A 24,728-nucleotide genomic window follows, 5' to 3' on the forward strand; every position below is an offset into this window, starting at 1 on the left:
TCCGTACCATGGCCTTTATCCCATCTTGTATCTACTGGAAATACATCCCCACCCCTTACATCCTAGGAGCGAACACACCACTGTCAGGGCCATGGCATGGTGGTGGATCTCAGTCCTCTTGCTCTCAGAGGAAGCACTGAGGTGTTCTCCTTCCTAGTCATTCCCAAGCGCTGAGCACCTGTTTCATGGCAGAAACTCTGTTGTTATTCCATGAGCTCATGCTCACAGCAACTGAATTTCATCCCCTTCTCCTAGTCCTTCCATCTGTGCCCCACTGGGACACACCAGCTCCCCTGTACTGGCAATGGTTTTCCAGTCTCCTTGAGGAACTGCTCCAGCAGCTTCCCCCAAGGCCTTTTCTACTACTCACATTGCCCTGGCCAGTTCCTTACCCCACCAGAACACTCCTACTAATTCCCATCTTAATGCATAATTTCCTGAATGGCACTTTAGCAACTGCTCTGACAGACAAGGCAGATAATGTATGGATGCAGTAGATCTTATCTGAAAGATCAGTTCTCTTATCAAAGAAAGCTAACAGGTTAGGCCAGCATGGTTGTCTTTGGGTAAGCTCTGTTGGATGTTATCTCTTTTTCTATTTGCTTCCATGTTGGTAAATGCTCATCTCTTCAAGGTTTCTCTCAAAGCCTTTCATCCCACCAAGGTGAGATTAATCTAACGTGTGGCTGTCCTGATCTCACCCTTCCTCTCTACTCGTTTCAAGTTTGCACACATATAGAGTATGTTACTTGTCCTAATATCTGCACTTGTCCAGATTAGAGCTATGTGCTTCTTTCCTTTCCTGCAGAATTTTTCAGCAGTGTTTTGCCACAGGCTTTTAGCAGACAACAGCAACAACTAAAAAAACCAGCCACCCTGATAACAGGATAGGTTTGGTACTTAAAGGGGGCCTACAGGAAAGATGGGGAGGGACTCTTTATCAGGGAGTGTAGTGACAGGACAAGGGGTAACGGTTTTAAACTCAAAGAGGGTAGATTTAGATTAGATATTAGGAAAAAATTCTTTGCTGTGAGGGTGGTGAGGCACTGGAACATGTCACCTAGAGAAGCTGTGGCTGCCCCCTCCCTGGCAGTGTTCAAGGCCAGGTTGGACGGGGCTTTGAGCAACCTGGTCTAGTGGAAGGTGCCCATGGCAGGGGGGTTGGAACTAGATGATCTTCAAAGGCATTTCCAACCCAAACCATTCTATGATCTATGATCTATTCTACGAACATTCACACGTGCGTGCACAGAGTCAGGCTTGCAGTAGACTTTCTTCAAAAGGAGGTGTGTGCTGGTTTTGACTGGGAGAGAGTTAATTTTCTTCATAGTAGCTAGTATAGGGCTGTGTTTTGGATTTGTGCTGGGAACAGTGTTGATAACACAGGGATGTTTTCGTTCTTGCTGAGCAGCACTTACACAGAGTCAAGGCCTTTTCCACTTCTCACCCCACCCCACCAGCAAGTAGCCTGGGGGTGCACAAGAAGCTGGGAGGGGACACAGCCAGGACAGCTGACCCCAACTGAGCAAAGGGATGTCCCAGACCGTATGACGTCATGCTCAGCGTATAAAGCTGGAGGAAGAAGAACGAAGAGGCGGCATTCAGAGTGATGGTGTTTGTCTTCCCAAGTAACCGTTACATGCGATGGAGCCCTGCTTTCCTGGAGATGGCTGGGCGTCTGCCTGCCCATGGGAAGTGGTGAATGAATTCCTTGTTTTGCTTTGCTTGCGTGTTCAGTTTTTGCTTTACTTATTAAATTGTCTTTACCTCAACCCATGGGTTTTCTCACTTTTACCCTTCTGATTGTCTCCCCATCCTGCCTGGGGGGAGTGAGTGAGCAGCTGTGTGCTGCTTAGGTGCTGGCTGGGGTTAAACCATGACAAGGTGGCACAAGGAAATGCTGTCAGTGCCGTGACTTTATTGGATATGGGTAGTTTGCTAGCTGAAGAAAGCCAAAATGCTGCAACGCAGTGAGGCAGGGAAGGAAAGCATGACATCATTTCTCCTGTCCAGACATTGGAACATGGTATGTTGTCATTGGCCACATGTCACCCACCTGTAACATTTATACAGCTCCCCATCACCTTTTAGCTGAGCACACAAGATAATGTTTATTCCCTTCTAAGGCAGGGAAAATTAGCCTTTTCTCCATTTTACAGGACAAAAAATAAGGAACAGGGGGACTAGAATTGTGTCATATAATACCCTAATAGCATAAATACATGTAATAGCCATGTAATGGCTATTTTTAAATCTTTAGCTGCACCCTTCATTATGAACCATTTTTCACAGTTTAGTAAAAATCAAAATGTCCCAGTGCAGGAAAATTGGTTACTGTTACCAAAAATATAAAGTAAGTTTACACCACACAACCTCAAAGGTGGTTTCACTTACCTTTTCTAATTAGCAAAATACATTTGCAGTCAAAACATTCCCCCTACAGACATCGCTGCTATCTATAAGAGCATCGTATGCATTTTAATTCGTTTTAAGGTGCTTGTCTGCATCAAGTCTTCCATTTTTAATATACCTGGACACATCAATACACCTAACATGATGAAATGGTTGGCTCTCAATTTCGCTCGGAGTTTTGTAGATGATAGCTACCCAACTACCCCATAGACAGGCTCAGCCCCGTGGGGTTTTCAGTGCTCTTGACTCCTCCTGAAGCCAACCTTGAACGGGAGGAAACACTTACTGCTTCTGTTTGCATTTACTGCCTCAGCTAGCATCTTGTGCTGCCTTTTACCACGAACTTCATGGAGGTTTTTTTTGCTCCTTTGCTCTAACAATATAATTTTTCGTAAGGCAACCGGTCAGGGGACGTGTAAGTATTACCTTGAATATACACTAGAGGATGCTCGTGGGTCATCAGTGAAAGACAAGCTGCTTCCTTCTACTCTCACTCTGCCGCGCTTCAAGACGTTTCAAGGCTCAAAAAGTGTTTCAAGGCTTAGCCAAGGCTTAGACGGTGTTTCAAGCCACAGGAAAGACAAGAAGAAAATGTTCACATAGGGACAAAAGTGTAATGTAAATGACAACGTAGTGACAAAAACTACTCTATCCCTGCTTTTGCAATGTTATTACAGCTCAATATATGTTTAAAATACGCGTGCATGCAAGCAGGGACTTAGACAAGCCCGATAGTTTCTTTTTTAAATTTTTAAATCACCCGTTCTTTATACATTACATGAGACATAATTTTGACAGAGAATATGGGGCAAATAGCAGATAAAGTAAATTTCTAAAGCCTCGTGGCGTAATTGTTATCATAGACAATAAGGAAGGAAAGGAGGAAATTTGGGGCTGTTGTGCATTTCTGCAGCACTGTGGAGAAGCACCCAGCCCACCACAGCAGCCATCTCCCACTGTGCAGGAGCTCCCAGGACTTGTCGAAAATCCTGAATTTCAGCATCAGGGTCTCTCCGCACCCAGGCTGCTGGGCACAAGCAGCAGCATCTGTCCTCCCGGCAGCTCTTGGAGTATCCCAAGAGCATGAGACTCATTCCCCATCATGGCAGGTGCACCCACCCTGACAAAGATGGGGCTTCCTGGCTGTTGAGACATAGTGGCTGCTGAGTCCTTTTTTTCACCCTTGTTCTCAGGCCTTTACGGTACCTGGGGGCCTCAGCCAGTGGAAGCCGGTCTTGACCACAGGTCAGATTCAGCTCGGGTATAAATGGAGCCCCTTGGGGAGGCCACTTTGAGCCAGTCCCCCCTGGAGCAGTACGCTGCATTCAAGGACTCTCCCCTTGGGTCAGGACACTGCCCAAGGAAACGCCTTGAGGTTGAGAGCCCTCCCTTTAAAAACAGTGAGGGATTAAGTGTTCTGGATTGTTTTAAATCCTGGAAATTTATCTAATTGATTTTGCAGTAATAGTTTTCTTTTTTCCTCTCGTGGACCTTTGGATCTGCCATTTATGTAGAATTGCTTAGCCCTGTGCTTCCCAACAGGTTGTTAGCACAAAGCCAGGCTTGGCAGTGACCCAGGCCAAAGCACATTCATCACGTTAACTGGTTCCCATTCCAAGAGGACCCAGGTTTTCCAGGTTTTCGGCAATTTCCTGTCACTTCCTCAGAGTTGCTTACCCTTCTGCAGTCTCTTCTTGGAGAGGGGTATCCTGGATTGAATTTTCTCCTTTTCATATTCTGTAAAAATCCTGAGCCACTGACAATGCTGATCACAGCAGTGTTATTCAAAATTTTTCTTGACCAGGCTGTTTTCTGACTCCCACAGTACAGCTGGCACAGATAGGCAGCTGCTGCGGGATCTCCATCCCAGTTGCATTCAGGCACAACTAAACACCCACTGTACAGCCCCTGGGTCCCAGCAGTGCCCCAGCCAGCAGCTGCCTCTTGCCCAAGAGCATGCTGAAGGACCTGCCTGGCAGCATTGGCAGCTTGCTGCCAGTTGTCTCCTTTCCCTGAGTCCCTTGGCTGTCATGCTGCAGGGACAGGATTCCTGTCAAGAAGGGAATTAGTACAACCTGGGGCTAGTTCCTGGGAGCCCCAAGATGCCAAGGAAGGAGGGTTCCCAGGAGCAGGCTGCATAAGAAAGAAGATGCTTGTCTGGTTTTCTGTGCATCTGTGAGGCCCTTTAAATGCCAAGAGTCTGTAGGCATGAGGGATGCTCATGTTGCAAGCTTACAATTGTAAGAAAAGCTCTTGATGAAAGAAGTGCTTCAGACAGTACATAGATTCATCCATGAGTGGCACTATTCACTGAGTAATAGCCAGGTCACAGTTGCATGTGAGCCTGCAGGCCATGCCAGTGGCCCTGAGTAAGCATGCCAAGAGGTGTGTAGGGGTGGTTAAGGACAGAGCGAAATCTAGAGAGGATCCCACAGGTTATACTGTCCCTATCTGTGTGCATAAGCAGCTCTTGGGGGTGGTTTATTTTCAAGAGGTGTGTGCCCTGGCTTGGTGACAGGCTGATGCCACAACTCTGTCAATGATCACCCATTGTGCTAAGGGTAGTATGCCATGAGAGCAGACAAGCCCTGGAAGAGGGAGTCAGAGGGGGTGAGGAATCTCCTTTGGCAACATTGAAAGTTCATCTGGACAAGACCCTGAGCGACATGTTGTGAGAGAGGAAAAAACAGGCCTGCGAGACTGAGAAAATCAGCTGGAGAAAGAGATAAAAGTTGAGGCCCTCACTCGCAAATAATGAAACTATAGTCACGGAGTGGATGGTGGGGAGGTCGAAGCTGATAAGGCTGCCTGAATAACACAGGATGCAGCTGGAGGAGGGAGCCCTGTGGAGACAGGACAGCTCTGCTCTGGGGCACCTGGTGGTTTCAAGGGCCATCTGGCCAGTGAACGACCTTTGCTTCATTATCCATGAAATGCCTATTAAAGTTAACACCCTGAATATGCTAACGAAGACTAACAAGATCATGCTAATTACATCATCCCATGAAACACCTTACCCCTCCCCATACATGGGATATGTAGGTATGTGGGTCGACCTAGGGGACAGACCCAAGGAAAGTGGGTATAAATTGAGGGGGAGGAAAGAGCAGGGGGGCCTGGAGAGTGCAGTGAAGTGAAGAAGGCAGATGCCTCCTGGAACCCTCGCTGGCGGGATTGATGTAGAAACCCAGACCGGTGATCTCTATTCCTCTATTCCCTCTACCTCTCTCCTTTCCTTTTTCCCCTTTTTCCTTCACTACCATTAAGAAATGCAACACCTGCCACAACTCGTTATATACTTAGGCAGTTATCGTATATCCAATTAGTACACTGTGGGAAGTTAATAACTGTTTGGACTTTGAGACTTGTCTCACCGTTGTCCACTCCGTTGGGGATTTGCGAATCTGAGTCGCTTGCTTCCCTCATCTGAGAGGGAGGTGACACATGCCCTAACTTTGGTGTTAGCCCTGCTTTGAGTAGGGAGCTAGACTAAAGACCTCCAGAGGTCTCTCCCAACCCAAATTCTCTATGTTACTCTGATTGTGACAGTGAGGATCAAATGCCTTGGTGACCTTGTTGTGGGGGTGAAAGACCTTATAGTGCAGATGTTTCCCTTGCTCTGGAGGCCTTCAGATGGAGCTCCCAGCAATGAAAGCGTTGTCCAAAGATTGTTGGAGGGGGCACTGCTGATGGTGGGGGGATTCTTTTCTTCAATGATGGCAACAGCAGAGATGAGCTTGTACAAAGCTGCGTTACTTGAATCCCTAATGTATATGATGAACAAAGAAAGAGCCAGCACAGATCCCCAAATGAGCTGTTAGTGATGGCAGATATATTGCTGAGCAAAAGGAGGTGCTGTTTACAGTGGCTAACACTGTGGCCAGGAGTCACCCAGCACTTGGGCCGTTTTCCATGCTGGGCTGCCTGGCACAGCAGCCCTTACCTCCTGCATACTGGAGCTCTTATCTCAGTATCAGCCAGCTAGCAAAGGTGAGTGACCAACTTCCGTATTTTCTTCACTCATGGAAATCAGCCCATTTCCTTGACAGCTGATAGTTATCTGCAGGAATTTGACTTTGCAGATCTTAAAGAACAACCCAGGAAGTCTGAGGATCTGTGTTGAAGAAAACTTTAGCATAAGTGCTTAATAGCCTGGCATAAGATCACAGCATAAAAACTAAAATGACCCACGTTAGAAGACTGAATGTTCTGACCACAGTTATGAGTAACAGATATTTATAGCAGAACCGTAAGAAAGCGTAAAAATGAGGGTCATCTAATGGTTTTAGCCCTAAGCACAACAGGAAGTACAACCACAATCACATGGTAAGGCATTTCCATGGCAACTGATAACATTTTCCATTAAGCTGGAATTAATTTCAGGCTATCATCTGCCTAAGGACACAGAACACATAAGGATGCAGCAAGATAGCTAATGCCATAAGCACAAACAGGAAACCCCTGAACTGCGGGTACGATGGAGTTGGTGTAAGAAAACCCTGTCCCAGTGTGTTGTGTCACAGGCAGGAGATGCTCCCTGCCCTCCGTTACCGCTGGATCTCACTACGTGGGTTTCCCTGCAATGGACTGTGTAACTAATGCAGGTGCAAGAAGTCTGCATCACTTCTCTTGCCCTGGTCCCATAACTGCATCACTGGTCTCTCCTGGCTTAGGAACAAAAAGTATTGCTTGATGATCTTCAGGCGTGATTGAACCTGCCGAGGGTCTCCAGGCCTGCCCTGCTCCCTGGATGGGGGCGGTGGGAAAGGCCTTGGTGTCAGCACACTCAGCTCCCAACTCCCGGGCCCTGAAGGAGCTGCTGGCCCTCGCTGCACGCTGGCACAAGCATCCTCAGTGCCACAATACCTAGATTCTGCTGCAAGTCCTTGCCAGGAAACTACACCCCAAATCACCCACAGCCTCCTGCACCCTAATAGATCCTGTTGTTTCTGTAACTGCAAGCTACAGATGAGGTGGCAGCGAGGCAGTCCCAAGGGAAGGTTGAACTGGGCCAACAGCAGTCCCCCTGTCAATTTATGAGTTGTGGAGAAGTGTTACTGCTTGATAGCTGGATCTGTTGGTTTCCCACCACTGAAAACTACAGTGATGAGGCCTTATGTCTGCTTCTTCTGCTCCTCCTTGAGGAATGACTGGCATTGAATAGATCTGTCAGTCCAGCTGGCCCAAAGTCTTGGGGAACATGAGAGAAGAGCTGCCCTCACCAGTGATTTGTTGTGATTAACTAGATTCTAGGAGGGTTATATTAACTTGCATCTAGGCAGGTTATATTCATGATCTCCCAGCACACAGCGATAATGGTCACTGGTTCATCATATAGACTATCCCCATTTACCTTCCCAGCTATCTAGACAGGTTATCACCCTGGTTATGAGGCAGGTGTGAGGTGCCAGCATCAGCCCTTGGATGAGCATGTTGTACTTACAGCAGCTCCCAGCACTTAGGAAGTGCTCAATTTGCATGACTGGGGTGAGTGGTGTCAGGCTAGCTCAGTGTCCAGACACCTGGGGTGGGAAGGAGTCAGTGATGGTGCTTTGGCTCAGCCCAGATCCCCCTTCTCTCAGTGACTTGCACTCAGTAGCTACAACAAATGGCGCAGCTCCAGCAACCTCCACCAAGAGCGTGTTATGCAGCTTTTAGGCAAAATAAGGAGAGGAGCATAGTCACAGCTAAGGGAAATTATTCTTACCTGTATGAGGAATGGCTTCAAGTGGAGCACTCCACTGAGTGAACATGGGTTCCCCCTTCCTTTCTTCCCCAAACCAACTTATTTGTGAAGATCCCAGTAGTGAACAGATACTGCACTTTCTCTCCCTTTTCCTCTGCAAGTGTCAACCCACGTATGAACAAGATGCTGTGTGATGGGACACTCCTCTCATGTCAGAACCATCTGCAGTGGCTATTAACGATTTGCAGACAGATTGAGAAGAAACAGACTGAGAAAAGATGGTGTGTATTCCCTGTTCCAGAGCTAGAGGAAAACAAGCATCACCAATCTTCTGAATGCTTCCTTGCAGTCAAGGGCCTCTGGAGATGCGTGCACAAATAGCAAACCTGCTATCTTGGAGATAGGGTTAAGGAGAAATGCAGCTTAGACCAGACGGTACAAGAAAGGTGAGGTTTCCTGACACCTTACCTACCCTGATCAAACTACTGCGATTGAAGTTAGTATCAAAATTCTCACCATCTTCCATGAGTTTCATGGTTTTTAGATCCATTTTCCCCTCAGATGTACTGAGGAAAGACTCCACCTGTATTCATGCCTGCTGTGCAGACAAGGAAATGCTGCATCTGTACATGTAAAGGGATTTCTCTTGTCTCACAGGGCTGGGAGTCTGAGACACGCAAAAGGGTGAAGCCATAGGTGCCATTATTTATATAGAAATAGTTTAAATCTGAGAAGGACACATACCTTCGACACCTTGCAGTTTCAAAAGAAGTGGAAGGAAACATGAAACATCCTGCTTTTACAAACCCTTTTCCAGTAACTCTGAAGAAAATCTTTATAGTTTTAAGGGTTTGCAAAGCCACTTACCTTCATTCCTAGTTTTCCTGTTTTCCTTGGAGGTAAAACAGATTTATGTGTGAAAGGACAACCTGCACTTGACAGAGTGAAGCCATCTGCCACTTCTTGTTTACACCGGTTCTGCGAAGCTAATACCAGAGTCTCTGCCTTCTCTTGAATTTTCAAACTCAATAAAAACACAAAGGCTTGAAGAGCGGAATAAGTGACACATTTTAAATGCTTCTTCAAAGGCTTATTTGCTTCAGTGTTTCCTCATGATTAAAGTAGCATATCTGCTGAAATAACAAAGAAATTGTGCACAGAGCAAATGAAAATGCTGGAAAATCTAGGGTCAAGCAAGTTAATCTGAGTGTTAAGAATGTCCATGGTACAGCCAAGAAGATCTGTCTGGTATCTGTTCCAAAGTCAGTATCTTCAGTCAAGGACTTTGCTCTCCCATCCTACAAATTCTTCTCAGTGACAGCCAGATTCCCATTGGAGCTGATGGGAACAAGCTCTTACACTTACATAAGTGATTTCCCAATACATGGGAACCATCCTTCTGAACTCAGTAGAGGCCTCATTAGTGTAGCTAACACAGAATCATAGAATCATTTATGTTGGAAAAGGCCCTTAAGATGCAAAGCTTGCCAAGCCCACCACTAAACCATGTCCCTAAGCACCACATCTACACATCTTTTAAATACTTCCAGGGATGGTGACTCAACCACTTCCCTGGGCAGCCTGTTCCAACCCTTTTGGTGAGGAAATTTTTCCTAATATCTAATCTAAACCTCCCCTGGCACATCTTGAGGCTGTTTCCTCTTGTCCTATTGCTTGTTACCAGGGAAAAGAGACCAGCACCCAGCCCACTACAACCTCCTTTCAGGTAGTTGTAGAGAGCAATAACATCTCCCCTGAACCTCCTTTTCTCCAGGCTAAACACATCCAGTTCCCTCAGCCGCTCCTCACAAGATTTGTGCTCTAGACCGTTCACCAGCTTCGCTGCCCTTCTCTGGACACGCTCCAGCACCTCAATGTCTTTCTTGGAGTGAGGGGCCCAAAACTGAACACAGTATTCAAGGTGCAGCCTCACCAGTGCCGAGTACTGGGGGACAAGCACTTCCCTAGTCCTGCTGGCCACACTATTTCTGATACAAGCCAGGATGCTCTTGGCCTTCTTGGCCACCTGGGCACACTGCTGGCTCATATTCAGCCGGCTGTCAACCAACACCCTCAGGTCCTTTTCTGCCAGGCAGATTTCCAGCCACTCTGCCCCAAGCCTGTAGCGTTGCATGGGGTTATTGTGACACAAGTGCAAGACCTGGCACTGAGCCTTGTTGAACCTTGTACAGTTGGCTTTGACTGATCAATCCAGCCTATCCAGATCCCTCTGTAGAGCCTTCCTACCCTCAAGCAGTTCAACACTCCCACCCAACTTGAAGTTGTCTGCAAATATACTGAGGGTGCACTCGATCCCCCCATCCAGATCATTAATAAAAATATTAAAGATATTCTGAGGTTAATGGTTAATGGGTTGTACTTTTTCTAGTATAGTGGAGTACCACAGGGGTCTGTCCTGAGTTCTCTCCTGTTAAACATCTTTATCAGTGACCTGGAGGAGGTGACAGAATGAACTCTCATCAAGTTTGCAGGTAACAGCAAATTGAGAGGACCAGGCGATGTGTTTGCAGGCAGGGCTGCCACCTACTAAGGCTGAAGGAATCGGCCAAAAGGAACTTTATGAAATTCAACAGGGCCCAATGCAAAGTCATGCCCCTGGGAAAGTAGAACGCCTTGCAAGAATATAGGCTGAGGATGGACTAACTGGGGATCAGCTCTGGGGCAAAGAACCTGAGGATCCGACAGGTTGCACAATTTCCATCCTTGGAGATTTTCTAACACCCAGCTGGATGAAACCCCGAGCAACCTGCTCTGACCTCAGAGCGGATGTTGCTTTGAGCAGGGGGTTGGACTAGAGACCTTCTGAGTTCTCTTCCCACATGAGTTATCCTGTGATGTCATGGAAGACTTTAGAAGTCCATTGGAATCAGTACACAGATGCTTTGTTTGCTGGGGCCCAGAGATCCAATGCAGGCAAAATCCCCATGAATGTTAGACGTATGTCATCCTGTACACCCTTTAGGATCAAACCTGTAGGTTTTGAGGTTCTTTTCACATGTTTAAGGCATACCAAGAGGTTGTCACAGTGTTGTCACATGTATTGGGCCTGGCTAGGATAGAGTTAATTTTCTTCTTAGCAGCTTATACACTGCTGTGTTTTAGATTTCTGACCAAAACAAAAACAGTGCTGATAACCCATTAATATTCTAGCTTTTGCTGAACAGTGTTTGCACAGCATCAGGACTTTCTCTGTTCGTCACTCTGTGCCCCCCATCCCAACCCCCACCTCCGCAAAATGGCCTCAAGTTGCACCAGGGGACATTTAGATTGGATATTAGGAAAAATTTCTTCACCAAAAGGGTTGTCAAGCATTGGAACAGGCTGCCCAGGGAAGCAGTTGAGTGACCATCCCTGGAGGTATTTAAAAGATGTGTAGATGTGGTGCTCGGGGACATGGTTTAGTGGTGGGCTTGGCAGTGTTAGGTTTGCAGTTGGCCTCTATCATCTTAAGGGTCTTTTCCAATGTAAACGATTTAATGATTCTGTGATCCTATAATTCTATGAATCTGATAGCATAATCTTTTTTTTATACAGTTGTGCACCCAGTGACACTGTAATGTCCTCTCTTGGATACACTGAGTAAGAAATGCTGGCAGAAGAACCTGTCCAGGCCTGGCACATATGCAACTTGCAGCCCTTTGCCTCTATGTCCAAGGTTTTGCTGCAAGCTGTTGTGGCCGTGCAGGGCTGCATGGCCCTGCCCTGTGCTGCAAGTGGACAAGTGAAGCCCAGCAGAGCAGCCCAGCTCCATTTCCCCGAAGCTGCCCCTGAACACAGGGCAAGACGGAGCTTCTGAGGTCATCGGGGCTTGCCCTGGAGTCCAGTTCTCGGAGTCAGCAGGAGGCAGAGGAGGGAAAAGAATGTTTTTCCAAGCAAACTCCCCTGTGGGCCCTTTGCAAGCTGTCCTCACCTGTCCCCAGAGTCTCTTGAGCAGGAGATGGCCACCTGCCAGCTCCTTACATCCTGACCCACTTTTCCTGAGAACTCAGCAAGGCAGAGTTTCACAGACAAGAGGAAATCCCTAAAGCGCATGCAGCCCAGAGAGTGGAAAGTTTTGGGGGGGGGGTTGGGTTTGTTTTTTGTTGGTTGGTTTTTTTTTTCCCAACTTCCTGATGGATGCATTCGACAGCTCGCTGTCCCTGTCTGCACAGGGTCCCAGAGGAAACTGGAGCTGGGAGGGCTCTTCCTGCCTGGAGGAGACTTCCCAGGAGTGTGAGGGATTTACCAATTGCCACCTTTCACTCCCCATCCCTTGCCCTGTTTTACCAAAGGCCATGTGCAGTGGCAAGCTGCAGACAGGGCTGCTGGTGGCTGGCTACTTCATCTATTTGCTGGTGGGTGCAGCTGTGTTCCAGGCACTGGAGAGGACTGCTGAGAAGCAGGAGAAAATAGCAGCTGCCCAGATGAAGGAAGCTTTTCTGCAGAACTTCACCCACCTCACGGTGGCAGAGATGGAGCAGTTTATGAAGGTAAGTTCTAGCCCTGCAGAAGCCCTTTCTCCCTCCTGTTTCCCCGTCAGATGATGTTTCCTACTCAGCCTTGCCACACAGATAACTTTCACTGTGTTCCTACTGATATGGTCATTCGGATGATTTTAGCAAACCCCAAGCCCACTCTCCCGTCTGAGCAGTCAGGTCACACTGATGCTAAATACAACTTGTGTAGCTGACAAGACCTTGTGTGTTAGCTATTAATGGTCCCCATCCCACGATGTCCCAATTCTTTGGGGTCTTGCCTGCTCTTGATTCGGGTTTCGGTGGGGCTGTGCTCACCAACAGTGGGTGGCACGGCAGGAAAAATGAGGCTGTCTGAAATGAAGGGGTGTGGTCGCCGCTCACAACAGTGTCACAGATAGCGCAAAGAAACGATACAGCAAGGTCTGAGATAATCTGTTGGGAAAAAAAAAAAAAAAAGCCCACATCACTACAAGGAGAGTGTCGTAGTCAGGGTTTACTTTTAGAAGATGCTGTGAAACAGGTAGCCTAGCCAAGGGAAAGGCATTTCTGATCACAGCACAGGAAGCTGAGAATGAGTACGGCTGTCTCTTCATCTTCACTATTTCCTAGCTCTATCTGTTACAATGCAGAAGAAAATGGGGAGTGCAAATAACCTTGCTGTAAGCATTTCCACATGGGAGTGTGGAAATGCTCAGCCCTGGAATTTATCTAGGCTGCTTCTGTACAAACCAGCCTGCCTTCCAGACATCCGGTCCAATGTTCTCTGTTGGCTAAAGGCACGGACAGCTGGCTACTGCTTGGGTATTTTAATTTATTTTTTTAACTTAAAAAATATGACAGCACTTAGAATTAAAAACAAGGAAGAAAGGAAGAGTCTGAAAATGCATGACATGATAGATGATAGGGCTGGAGGGGCTCGGGAGAAACATCTAGTCAAACCTCTGTGGCAGGGAAGTCTCAACTCAGCCCAAACCATCTCTGAGGGATGTTCATCTTACCTCATCTCAAAGGCCACATTGTAAATACGTGCATGTGTGTTCATGCATGCAGTTTGGAGGAGAGTGTGTATGTCAGACTGAATTCTGTTTGTGGTCGCACAAGAGTAGTGCTTTGCAAATCAGTGGACTTTCTTTGACTTTAAATCTATGACACTGATCAGAATACACCCTTAAAATGAAATTCTCTGTGTGTGCCATGTGTACCCTGCTATAAGTCACTGATGACCCCCTGAGAGGGATCAAAGTCACTGCTTGGTGTACCTGCATACAGGTGGGTGATTAGATCCAGAATCCACTGCTGCCATCTTAAGGGCAAACTCAAAACCAGCAAGCAGCCACTCCATCACCTAAGCCAGGGGGCTGTCTTGCTCTGCCACATCCTAGTCATCTATAGGACCATTTTTTTCCAAAGTACTTAGCCTAAAAGAATGGAGGTCCTTGATCACACTAAAAGAAACAAGTTCTAACACCCACTAGAGCAATCAGCATAAACAGGGCAAAAGTTTAACACTCCAAACCACTGGCTGGCTGCTACCCAACCTTGGAGGTAAAGGTGTCAGAGTATGGCTGAGGACAGGTGAGTGGTATTCACAGGAAAGGAGCAGTAGTTGGCTAAACCAGTAGTATTCCTGCAGCAAGCACTTGAGAAAAGCAGCCATGTCGATACCAAACTCTGCTTTCCCCCGCAGAACCTGACAGAAGCCATTCAGAATGGAGTATACCCTGTTGGAAATGAATCACAGATTGAAGACAGCAACTGGGATTTCAGTAACTCCTTCTTCTTTGCAGGCACGGTTGTGTCCACAATAGGTAGGTCTAATGCTTTCCATGTTTGTGTGTTTGTGTGTGTGATGCTTATTATGTCTGGTTATTAGGACCTGAATGGATAATACGTTCAAGGATAAAACCCCAGTCTTTCATTGTCATGGATGGTAAGCAGCAATGGACATGGTCCTGAGGCCTCACTACTGCACAGCTCTTGGTGCATTATTTTGGCTTGTGAAATACCAGTGGCCTTTCATATTCTTTCCCACTTGTTTCTTCTTTTCGACCCATCTGTTAAAATGCTCACTCTGCTGCCAGTTGTGGGTGGGAGATGAGCTTCACCAATCTTCATTCTAGGGTCAAATAGGTTTTAAATCCAAGAGTGCTGTAAAGCATAGAAGAATGGTAGGAAAGAAGTGCACTCTGCTGGGGCATGGACACTGTCTTAATAACCTGTGCTGAGCTGTTAGTGCACATATTGAATTAGTAATATGCCAGGAGAGAGAAAAGGGCAAGGGGGCAGGGCAAATGCTGAGAATTTTTACACTGCTGCTTCAAGCTGTTCTGACCTTTTCAGGGGCTGCCGGCCCCTGCCTGCCTCTCCCTTTCTCTCAAATATACACCTCAAAAAGCGCAGGCCTGCCAAATTTAGCACAAAATCCACACTCTTGGCTCCTGCTTCACACTCTCATGCAGTGAAAGTCAAATCTATGTTTTTGCAGAGTGAAGCTGAGGCCTCACTCCCCCGACACCTTAGGCACAGCTGCTCCACTGATCCATGAGTGTGACATGTCACAAGAGCCCCAGTGGTGTCCCAGTATTATGGCAGGTGTGTAGGTGTTGCATGAACCCATGTGGAGACCTCCTGCTGTAGAAGAAAGAAAGGCTTCTCACCCATCACATCAGTTACAACAACATTCCCCTATAGATAAAGCTTCCCTAGTCTGTCAGCACCCTGCTACTAGCCAATCCATTCCTTGCCACCACCTGTATTATTCTGCTTTTTCATTGCAGCACTTCTCTGCCAAACAAATCAGTCATTGCCCATCGAATGTGTTTCCCTAATGAGGCAGATGGGCTGTCCCATGAAAAGTGCAACTGTGCCCATTTCTCTGCACCCTCACCACAGAGGTCTGTTGTGAAAGTACATTAGGTACTTCCACTCATCTTCACCAAGATTTGTGATGAAAATGAAATATTTTTGCAACAGGGAGCACAAGACAGCTTAAGCATTTGGGGGCCTAATAGCCAATAAGTCAGTTGTTTTATTGGTCTTTTCACCCAAAGAAAACATTTCATTTTCCAAGTAATGGATGCCGTGAGATGAACTGTGCTCAGAAAAGTGCCTTTTCTTGGGGCCACTGGTAGAGTAAGGACATACACAAAGTACAGGACTCTTGCACTCAGGAATGTTCCTCATGGGGTCTAAGAGGAATGGTCTCCAGTCCATTAAAGGACATGTCTGGAGTTCTGCAGCTGTTGTTCCACTCCTGAGATATATCCTCTTTTAGGATTTTAAGACAAATATCTCTCTGTCATGAATAAATCAGACACCAGTAAGGTCTGGACTAATTAGCACCCTCTATTCTAAAGCACACTTCCCTGACTCCAGGACTGGAGCCAGCATCTGGGCATACCAACTAACTGGCATTTAGCCAGGGAGGTCACTTACACACAGGCAGATGGACTAGAAGCTAGAGATTCCAGCACAGCAAACAGCCTGGGACTCCAGCCTTGATGTCTTCCAGGTCCCCCGGCTTCTGGTTTCTATCTTTCCATGTATTTGTCACAGAACAGAGCATGTTTTCCATAACTGCTACTAGATTGTGCTTTCGTTCCCACTAAGGCTGGATTGGGAGCACACAGTGCTCTCTGCATCCCCCATAACGTGCAGGATGAATCGCTTCATCTGCTGACTGCCTTTTTTCAGAGAAAAAAGAGTGCATGTGGACTGAGAAATGCTAGCCACATCTTTTGGGGTCAAAGGCAGACCAGGTTGGGGTAGGTGTGAATGTAGACTGCTCCAGTTGTCTGGAATATCTCCTCTGAACCATCTTTTTTCATAGGCTATGGCACACTACGTCCTAAAACTGCTGGGGGCCAGATCTTCTGTGTCTTTTTTGCCCTGTTTGGAATCCCTCTGAATATTGTTTTTCTGCACCGTGTCGGTAAGATGCTGTCACTGCTGTGCAAAAAGCTGGGGAAATTCCTGTACGAGAAAGGAATGAGAAAGGTAATTAGTTTTACTTACTCAGGCATAGTTGTATGCTCCTTTCTCTCATGCTGTGTTAGACATTGTACTAGGAGAGGGAAAGACATTCACTTGCAGAGCTGAACAGACAACGCAGCCATAGAGGAGATACTCAGAGAAGATGCATTTTGTCTACCCATCGAAGTGGCAGACATCCAGCCCCCTTCAGCAATCAATGGAGAGAGTGGGCACCTCATCCCACTTCTCTAGACACTTATCTCAGGAGGTAACACTCTAGGGAAGTACCGGTTTCCCTTTATAACTAGTAAAGAGAGAGATGATTAAACATCTCATCTTGAGGCAGCAGAAAGCAGGTGAGCTGTAAAAAGCTGTAAAAATAGGTGAGCTGTAAGGGCTTCAGTGGACATTGACCCAACGCCTAGTGTGTCACCCCTCTTTATTCGTGATGCAGGCCTTTAATCCCTCTCCTCCCTTGACTTTGACAGAAGGGAAACCTCAGGCTGAAGTTGTCCATTTGAGCCCAGTTGCTGAGAGGTGAGGAGGCACCCGTAAAGGGCTAGAGACAGGATATGTCTTGCCTGGTTATGGCCCCAGTTCCTCCCCTTCTTTCACCACTACTGAGGAAATGAAAATAGCTTTTCTGTGTCTCCTACTGTAATTCTCTTTCAGGACAAGGTATGAACGCTACAGACAACACTCTTCAAATTGTTAAATTTCTCACTGTGTCTGGTGAGCTAAAATAGAACATAAGGCTTGATCAGATATAGCCTAGAGAAGAGAAGGCTCTGGGGACACCTTATAGGAGCCTTCCAGCATTTAAAGGGGGCTGGGGAGGGACTTTTTACAAGGGAGTGTAGTGATAGGATGAGGGGTAATGGTTTTAAACAAACAAAGGGTAGATTTAGATTAGATATAAGGAAGAAGTTCTTTATTGTGAGGGTGGCAAGATACTGGAACAGGTTGCCCAGAGTTGGACGGGGCTTTGAACAACCTGATCTAGTGGAAGGTGTCCCTGCCCATGGTGGGGGGATTGGAACTAGATCATCTTTAAGGTCCCATCCAACCTAAACCATTCTATGATTCTATGAGTGTCATAGTTTGAGCCCAGAGGGCAACTGCGCACCACGCAGCTGCTCACTCACTCCTTTTCCCCCTCAGGAATGGGAAGAAGAAAATAAGACAAAAGGCTCAGGAATCAAGGCAAAGACAGGATGAGGGATGACTCACCTCTTATGGTCACAGGCAAAAGACAGATTCGTTAGGGGAAGAAAAAGAATATCACTTTAATTCAAACAACAACAGCACTTAATTTAACAATCAAACAGAGTAGGACAGTGAGAATTATAACCACATCTTGAAAAAACACCTCCCCCTCCACTTCTCCTCCTCCTCCTCCTCCTTTCTTCCACTGACCTCGATGTTTGCATAGGTGTCTCCCTCACAACTGCTCCTCACAGCTCCAACTCCTCATCCTAGGTTCCCCTTCTTAAATATGTTATTGCAGAGGCACAGCCACTATCGCTAATTGGCTTGGCCTTGGTCAGAGACGGGTCCGACTTGGAGCCGGGGGAGATTTTCAAGAAGCTTCTCACAGGAGCTACCACTGTAGCCCCCTACCCTGCTACCAAACCCCCCGCCACACACCAGACCAACACAATGAGATGTAAACTCAAGCACATGCACGATGCACGAATGCATGAAAAATTATCCAGGAGTTGCCATTAATTTTCAGACAGTCTGGACTTACAAAATTCTATACATAAACTGTATGTGTGTCTGACTGATAAATCTTAATATATAACAAGTCTTTTTCTCCAGACAAGGCTTCTTCAGGACTGCTGGGAAGTAGGATAGTTCAAAAGTCACTGTCCAGGTGCTTCATCAGCTCCTTTGTTAAAGGTCTTCTTGTAGTAAGGTATCCACTGGATAGGAGCCAATTTGTGGCACTGATGCAATAAGAAACAGAGTCAACAATCAAGACTCCTGGAGATAGTACTGTCAGAAATGGTGTAAATATTTTTTTAAAAAGTCTATTTTCCCAGGCAAATTTGAATATTCTTTAGGTGCCACACCTGAATACCTAAAACCTAAAAGTGAAGTTGTCTGGTGAAAAGTAGAAATAGTCTGACCCCAGTAAAGTCATTGGATAGGAATTCCTCCTACAGTCATAGTCATTGGAGGCTGATAGAATCCAATAAAAGAGTACATCTCCCAGGGCTACTGTGGACATGCAACACCCATAATACATGGCTTCCCCACGCTTCACAGCAAGGGCAGGGTACCTTTAGAGGAAGAAGCCCTAGTAGGTATTCCTAAATAGCCACCCATTTTGAATAGCCACCATTATCTATGGCCTGCTTGTGTGTCAGATCATGATCACAATTGAATTGGTTTCTTTCTTTTTCAGAAGAAGATCAAATTTCTGACCCTTTTGTTCTTCCTGGCAACGGGGATCCTAGTTTTCCTGTGCTTGCCATCACTCTTCTTCCAGATAACAGAGGGCTGGTCCTACAGTGAAGGAATTTACTTTGCATTTATCACCCTCAGCACCATTGGCTTTGGAGATTATGTAGTAGGTAAGGTTGATTTCAGAGAGGAGACACAGCAAAGCCCCAGGGTTATGACTGTGATTACCATGGGTTGACTGCACAGGCCATCAGTGTACTGTAGAGACAAATCTTCTGTCTCAGTCTTTGACTAGTCTTTGCCTTGTACAGTTCTGGGGGAAGTACTCATTTCTCTGGGATTGCATGTGCTGACAAAAGCACCAAATTGTCTAAATATAATGGAATGTTGTGCTTTGGGGTGCAAAGAAGCCAAGTATTTTGGGGACGGAAGGGGAAGTATAGGGGGAGAATTCAAGAAGCCTAGGAATTTTCATATACTAAAAGGTAACCGTTTGCAACAGTCATACATAATAAGGCATGTATCCCTGCTTTTGCTGTCTAAGATTTATGTTTCAAAGTGTAGAGTAAAGAAATAAGTGGTCATGTTTCAGAAGACAGGATTTTACACAACAGACTGAGAGGTGGAAATCCCAGCCATAGGAAAGTGGGGAAATCTACTCACTCTGTGAGAAGTGGAGTTTAAAAATACATATCAATGCAAAACTGGCCTTCTTAAGTCTCCAACGATCACTGGAGGCTCTCCATCTTCACAAGCCAAAGCTTAGGATTTCCCCTGAAGATGAACTGTTTAAGCTGCACTCCAGTGTGCTGGAGTGCTTCTCGAAACACTTCTGTGGATCTGCTGACCAAAATGTACTCTCCATGGAATCACCTTCTGGAGGAACTCCAAAATGATCACCAGGAGCCAAATCAGTGTCCACAGAAGAAGCAATCAAATACCTGAATGCTATGGAGAATCAAAGATTTCTCTACAACAACCTGTCCTGCCAGCATCTTGCCAGCCTGAACTTCTCTTCAGTGGGGATATGCGAAGGAAGCTCTGAAGCTGATACTTGAGCACCAGTGATGTCCCTACAGAGAATCTGGAAGCCTCACATCCCTTTCTGATGGACAGACATCCACCACACAACAAACCCTAGGCTCTCAAGACTTGCAGACATGCAAGAGGGGCCTTGAAGACTGGCAGGGGACCTTGGAGGCTGGCTGCCAGCCTTGCTGTGTGTTTGAAATGTTTCTTACATCAGGCTGACAACTTTGGCAGAGGGAGCCCACAAGCTTTTCCAGATACTGTCTGCTGTTCCCTGCCGACCTTAATTTCTCTGAGTCTGCTAAAGAGGCTGGGTAGGGCTTTGATGATCCAGTTGACATCTTGCTTGTTTGCATGTGTTTAGTGATCATAATGATCTTGCAGCCTAACTGATGGTTATAATTCATGCAATGGCAATGAGTTGATTAGGACACATTTCTGCCAGCTAACTGCTCCCTCTTGCTACAAAGCACAGGATGCCAGTGCTTTGAAATTCCCCTTTTCACATAATCCAGAGAAAGATTCTTTGTCTCCAACGGTGGTTAAGCAGTACTGCCATGAACACGATACAGAACTTGGGCATCAGCAAGGAATCTGTATCACACAACAGTGGCCTCTTTGCTCATTGTTTTCTTCTGCTGGAGCCAATCTTTGTCACTGCAGTGGAGGACAATAGGGCACAGACATTTCTTTCCTAACCATCTGTAGGACTGATAACCATGGCCTGTGTGATACAGAGCACCTTGAACTTCAGTGACGTGGAATACTGGAAGGTTAAGAGTGGATGGTGCCGTGCAGGAGAAAATGTGAACATCAAACTGGTGCATTCTGTTCCCTTGTCCAAATTACAAGTATGTTTACACTTGTGACAGAAAGTTACAGCCTTGAAACCACTACCTCCATAGCACTTTCCTCCTCTGCAACCATATTATTTTACAAATACAGTTAAAAATTAACAATTAGAGAGGCCTCCTGGCTCTGTGATTTCATCTTCTTTAGGATGACTTAACTGGAGCTGGAAAATTTTTCCCTGCAGTATTTATTTCAATTAGCCTTAAACAATGGTGATAAAATGATGAGAAGTTTAATGTCTCACACCTTCACAATGAAACAAGAAGAATCAATGACTGCTCTAAGTATTATGCATTTAGAACTGATTACAGATGACAAATGGATTTGCTCTGGCCAAGTGAAACAGAACAGGTTTGAGTTTATTTGCATTTTAGTAATTCAAAACTGGTTTGTTACTGTTGTACTTCAAGCATGAGATAAAGCCTGTTTTGGGTAGGGAGACATCCTAGGAAGATGACAGAGTCTGGATTTAACTGTTTGTAGTACATGTACACATAGGTGGTACTTTTAGGGTAAAAGTCCCCTTGGGCTGTAAACTGAATTTATGCCCTGTTGAAGTCCAGTTTTGAGTTAACATTGGTAAGATACTACTAATTGCTTTGTTAACCCCATGTCATGAACTTCAGATAAGAGCACAAAAGGAGATGCTTTGTAGCAAGGCTGGCATCCCCTCTGTCAACTCAACCCCTGCAGAAGAAAAAGAAACTGCTGTTGGATATCTATCCATGATGACATCCTGCCCCATTTCCAAAGATCTTGCATGATGAGGTACAAAAATCCTGCACATTGATCTATGCAGTTCAGAGCACTGTAGGACTTGAAAAGAGTTGCCAGCATCCTGGCTCCTTCTGGATGGCTTCACAATGGGAAACGATCCACGTGGGTTTTGGTGATCTCCCTGTCCATGCACATTGCTGTGTTATCCACTATGTAGCCATCCTTGACCGTGACTTAGAGCACCCAATAAGTGATATCACCAAGTTTTCCTGCAGATGCCAGGGCCATATCAGCTGTAACATGATGACAACCTTGTGGGACTGAGTACAGTAAGAGAAAATCCTCTCTGCATGTTGGTAGTAGATTGCTGATGTCTGAAGAAACAAACAAAATGACCCATGTAGAAAAGTTGGTGTGCAATACTGGATGATGTTAAGAGGTTTGGACTGCATGAAATAAGATTTGGTCCACTGATTTCCAACACAGAAAGTTGTGTTCTTGGCACATGTCAGTAAGCTCTCATCAGTCACCTAGTTTTTTAATGGAGGAAGATCCTGAAGCTGTTCAAAAGTAAAGTAGGAGTTGCAACTACTCTCTTTGTATGATCAAGGGTACCTGTAATTTAAAGCAAATATTTATTAGGTTATAATCACTCTTTATAGAAATATACAGAATTACCATAACCTAAGTAGTAAAAGTCGGGTGGTTATAGTGGCCCACTGTGCTCTACTTTTTGTGTTTAGGGAGTTTGGCTATATTTTCAAGATAATACAGCACAATTTTACACTACTTCCCACATTATTGCATTTACCTGTAGATGCAGAGGTTGAACTGGGATTGGTATGCTATAAGGGGAAAAAAATATCCTTCTGTGCTGCTAATTCACCACAATCCCAATATGTCTTTTTGACAGGCCAGTATGTTTGTACTAGCATATATCAGTTTATTGCAACAACAAGAGACTTTCCCAGCCTTAACCTAATGCTGGGGAGGTGAGAGACTCCACTACAATGAAAAAGTCCCTTTAAAGTACTCAAAATACATTGCTGAATCCATTAGGCTGGCCCACTTTACACAAGCAAAGCAATTTTAACTCCTTAATTTTCTTCTACTTTCTCTCCCCTTATCTGCAGGTAAACAACCTGGCAGGAATTACTTTTCCTACTACCGAACACTGGTGGCCATTTGGATTCTTTTTGGCCTTGCATGGATTGCTCTCCTGTTTAATTTATTGACAACTGTACTAGAAGATACTGAAAAAATAATTGTCAAAGATCTCCATCAAATTGGAAAGGTGAGTAAGGACAATGAAACAAGCCAACAAAGAAGATGCTGGCCTGCTCAATTTATTCCAGAAGAAGAACTACTACCGCCATGTGCTGGAGGGGATACACAGGAAATGGAGTCATTAGCAGCAGATTCTGAACACACAAAAAATGAAAAAAATGATTTTTTTAATAGCAAAACTATTGCCACAACATATGAGAATTGAATTCCTCATTGAAGAGTTGCTAGTGAATTATTCTAAAGAAATTCCCATGGAAGTAAAATTTCTCCTACCTTTTGCTAAGATATGACCTTTCAGAACTTAAGACTTGCAGTTACACAAAGCTGAATATGAATGGTAAGACATTTGCTCCTCAATTTGCAGCTAGGTTGTGCTAACAACCTGAGAAGTGCACTTCTTCTGCAAGGTTTTTTTAAGGTGCTTCCACAAAAATGCAGAGGAGGGGCATGGCAGAGCTTGCTGGTTCTACTTGGATTTTGCTGCTTGCAAGAAATTGTGTCTCTTCCAGGAACTGACATGCACAAGCTTTTCTGAGGCATTGCATAGCACCTTTGGAAGAAGAAATAAGGGTATATCAGATCAGATGCCTGACTTGAGCCATCATATTGGATAAGCTATTATGATCTGAAAGACATGTTTAAAGGACAAGACCTGGGCTCAGTTCAGAGACACTAGAAGCATCTAATGGACAAGGTTAGAAAAAGGTTAGCATGTTAGAAATTATTAATTCTACCTCTTCTTGTTTTATAGTAAGATGAATAAAGGCAATTTCACCTTTTATCCCTGTGGCTTTGAAAAACCTTTCTGATGGTATTTTAAAAGAACATACATATAAACCCATGTCTTTAATTGAAATTTTATAATAATTTTATCCTATAAGCATTTTATAAGAACAGAGACTGGTTTGAATGGGAGTCCTCACTGCATCAGAGCCTTGCTGCTATGTTTGTATTCCATAGGAGCTATAAAGACATTTAAAAATTATTCTATTGCGCTGTGCTAAGGTAGCTTTCCAATTGCGAGTGTTGTATAAACAGTGCAGCCTTACCATCAATCAGGTAAAAAAAAGATGTCAAATCTGGGCACAGTGTTTCAGCTGTTCCTCCTGGCTTGCAGACCATCCCTGAGTGAAGACCCTGGCCTTTAAAGGCTCGATCTCTGCATCAGGTGCTTTGTGTGTGTCAAGAGTACATGAAAACTCTACCCTGAAGTGCTGGCAAAGCAGCTGTGGTAGACACAGTCATAGAGGTGAAAAGTCCCATGGGTGTATATGGTTATACTAGAAGTTAGTCTAGTCCACTACCCTGTCTCTGACCATGCCTACTAGCATATGCCTCCAAACAGCGTAAGAATGAGGCAGCTCTGCCATGCTCCCACACTCCCTCTTCCAGTAGCTGGTGCTTCAAAGGCTGCCCAAACAAGAGGTAGGGTCTCTGTACTTCAAAATCCATGAACTTGCCCAAATGCTGAACTCATATCAGCACCCACAGGACCCACCCAAGGCAGACCATAGGTTCAGTACACAAACTGCCTCCCTTTGATGGTGCTTGACAGGTTTTTGTGATAACCTCAAGTTCCTATTTTGTCAGACAGTGAATAATTGTTCTCGGCTCACCCTCCATGTGTTAGCTACAGCAAGACCAGCCCTTGCCAGAGCTATTCCTGTATAAAAGGAAGAATAAATTACAACTATAAAGTAATTTTAGGCCATAAAGATGCAATCAGCATTGAACTCATAACTGTTTCAGTCAAACAAAACCACACTTCTTGCCAAAACAGCTCTGCTGGTTCAAGACCTGGCATGTAGACCTGACCAAATATGTACTTTCTTTCCCTCCCCAAATTATTTTCCAGTGTTGCCCTCAAGGCTGACTTCTTGTCTAAT

General features: G+C 45.4%; 1 protein-coding gene across 1 annotated transcript; it reads left to right on the forward strand.

The window, feature by feature from the left end:
- Positions 1 to 12,183: 12,183 nt before the first annotated feature.
- LOC141942301 (potassium channel, subfamily K, member 16-like) lies at positions 12,184 to 23,623 on the forward strand. The gene is made up of 5 exons (XM_074865256.1): positions 12,184 to 12,588; positions 14,264 to 14,384; positions 16,406 to 16,572; positions 18,959 to 19,127; positions 22,689 to 23,623. The coding sequence occupies exons 1-5, from the start codon at positions 12,232 to 12,234 to the stop codon at positions 23,045 to 23,047; spliced, it is 1,173 nt and encodes a 390-aa protein (XP_074721357.1). The 5' UTR covers positions 12,184 to 12,231; the 3' UTR covers positions 23,048 to 23,623.
- The last annotated feature ends 1,105 nt before the right edge of the window (positions 23,624 to 24,728 follow it).

The sequence above is a fragment of the Strix uralensis genome, chromosome 4 (assembly GCF_047716275.1).
Source record: "Strix uralensis isolate ZFMK-TIS-50842 chromosome 4, bStrUra1, whole genome shotgun sequence".
Classification (NCBI taxonomy): domain Eukaryota; kingdom Metazoa; phylum Chordata; class Aves; order Strigiformes; family Strigidae; genus Strix; species Strix uralensis.

What these genes read in the sequence shown, in the direction of transcription:
- LOC141942301 (XM_074865256.1), top strand. Translation starts at nt 12,232, where the DNA reads ATGGATGCATTCGACAGCTCGCTGTCCCTGTCTGCACAGGGTCCCAGA. An exon ending in AGATGGAGCAGTTTATGAAG is followed by an intron (nt 12,589 to 14,263) that starts GTAAGTTCTAGC and finishes TTTCCCCCGCAG; the next exon opens with AACCTGACAGAAGCCATTCA. An exon ending in CACGGTTGTGTCCACAATAG is followed by an intron (nt 14,385 to 16,405) that starts GTAGGTCTAATG and finishes CTTTTTTCATAG; the next exon opens with GCTATGGCACACTACGTCCT.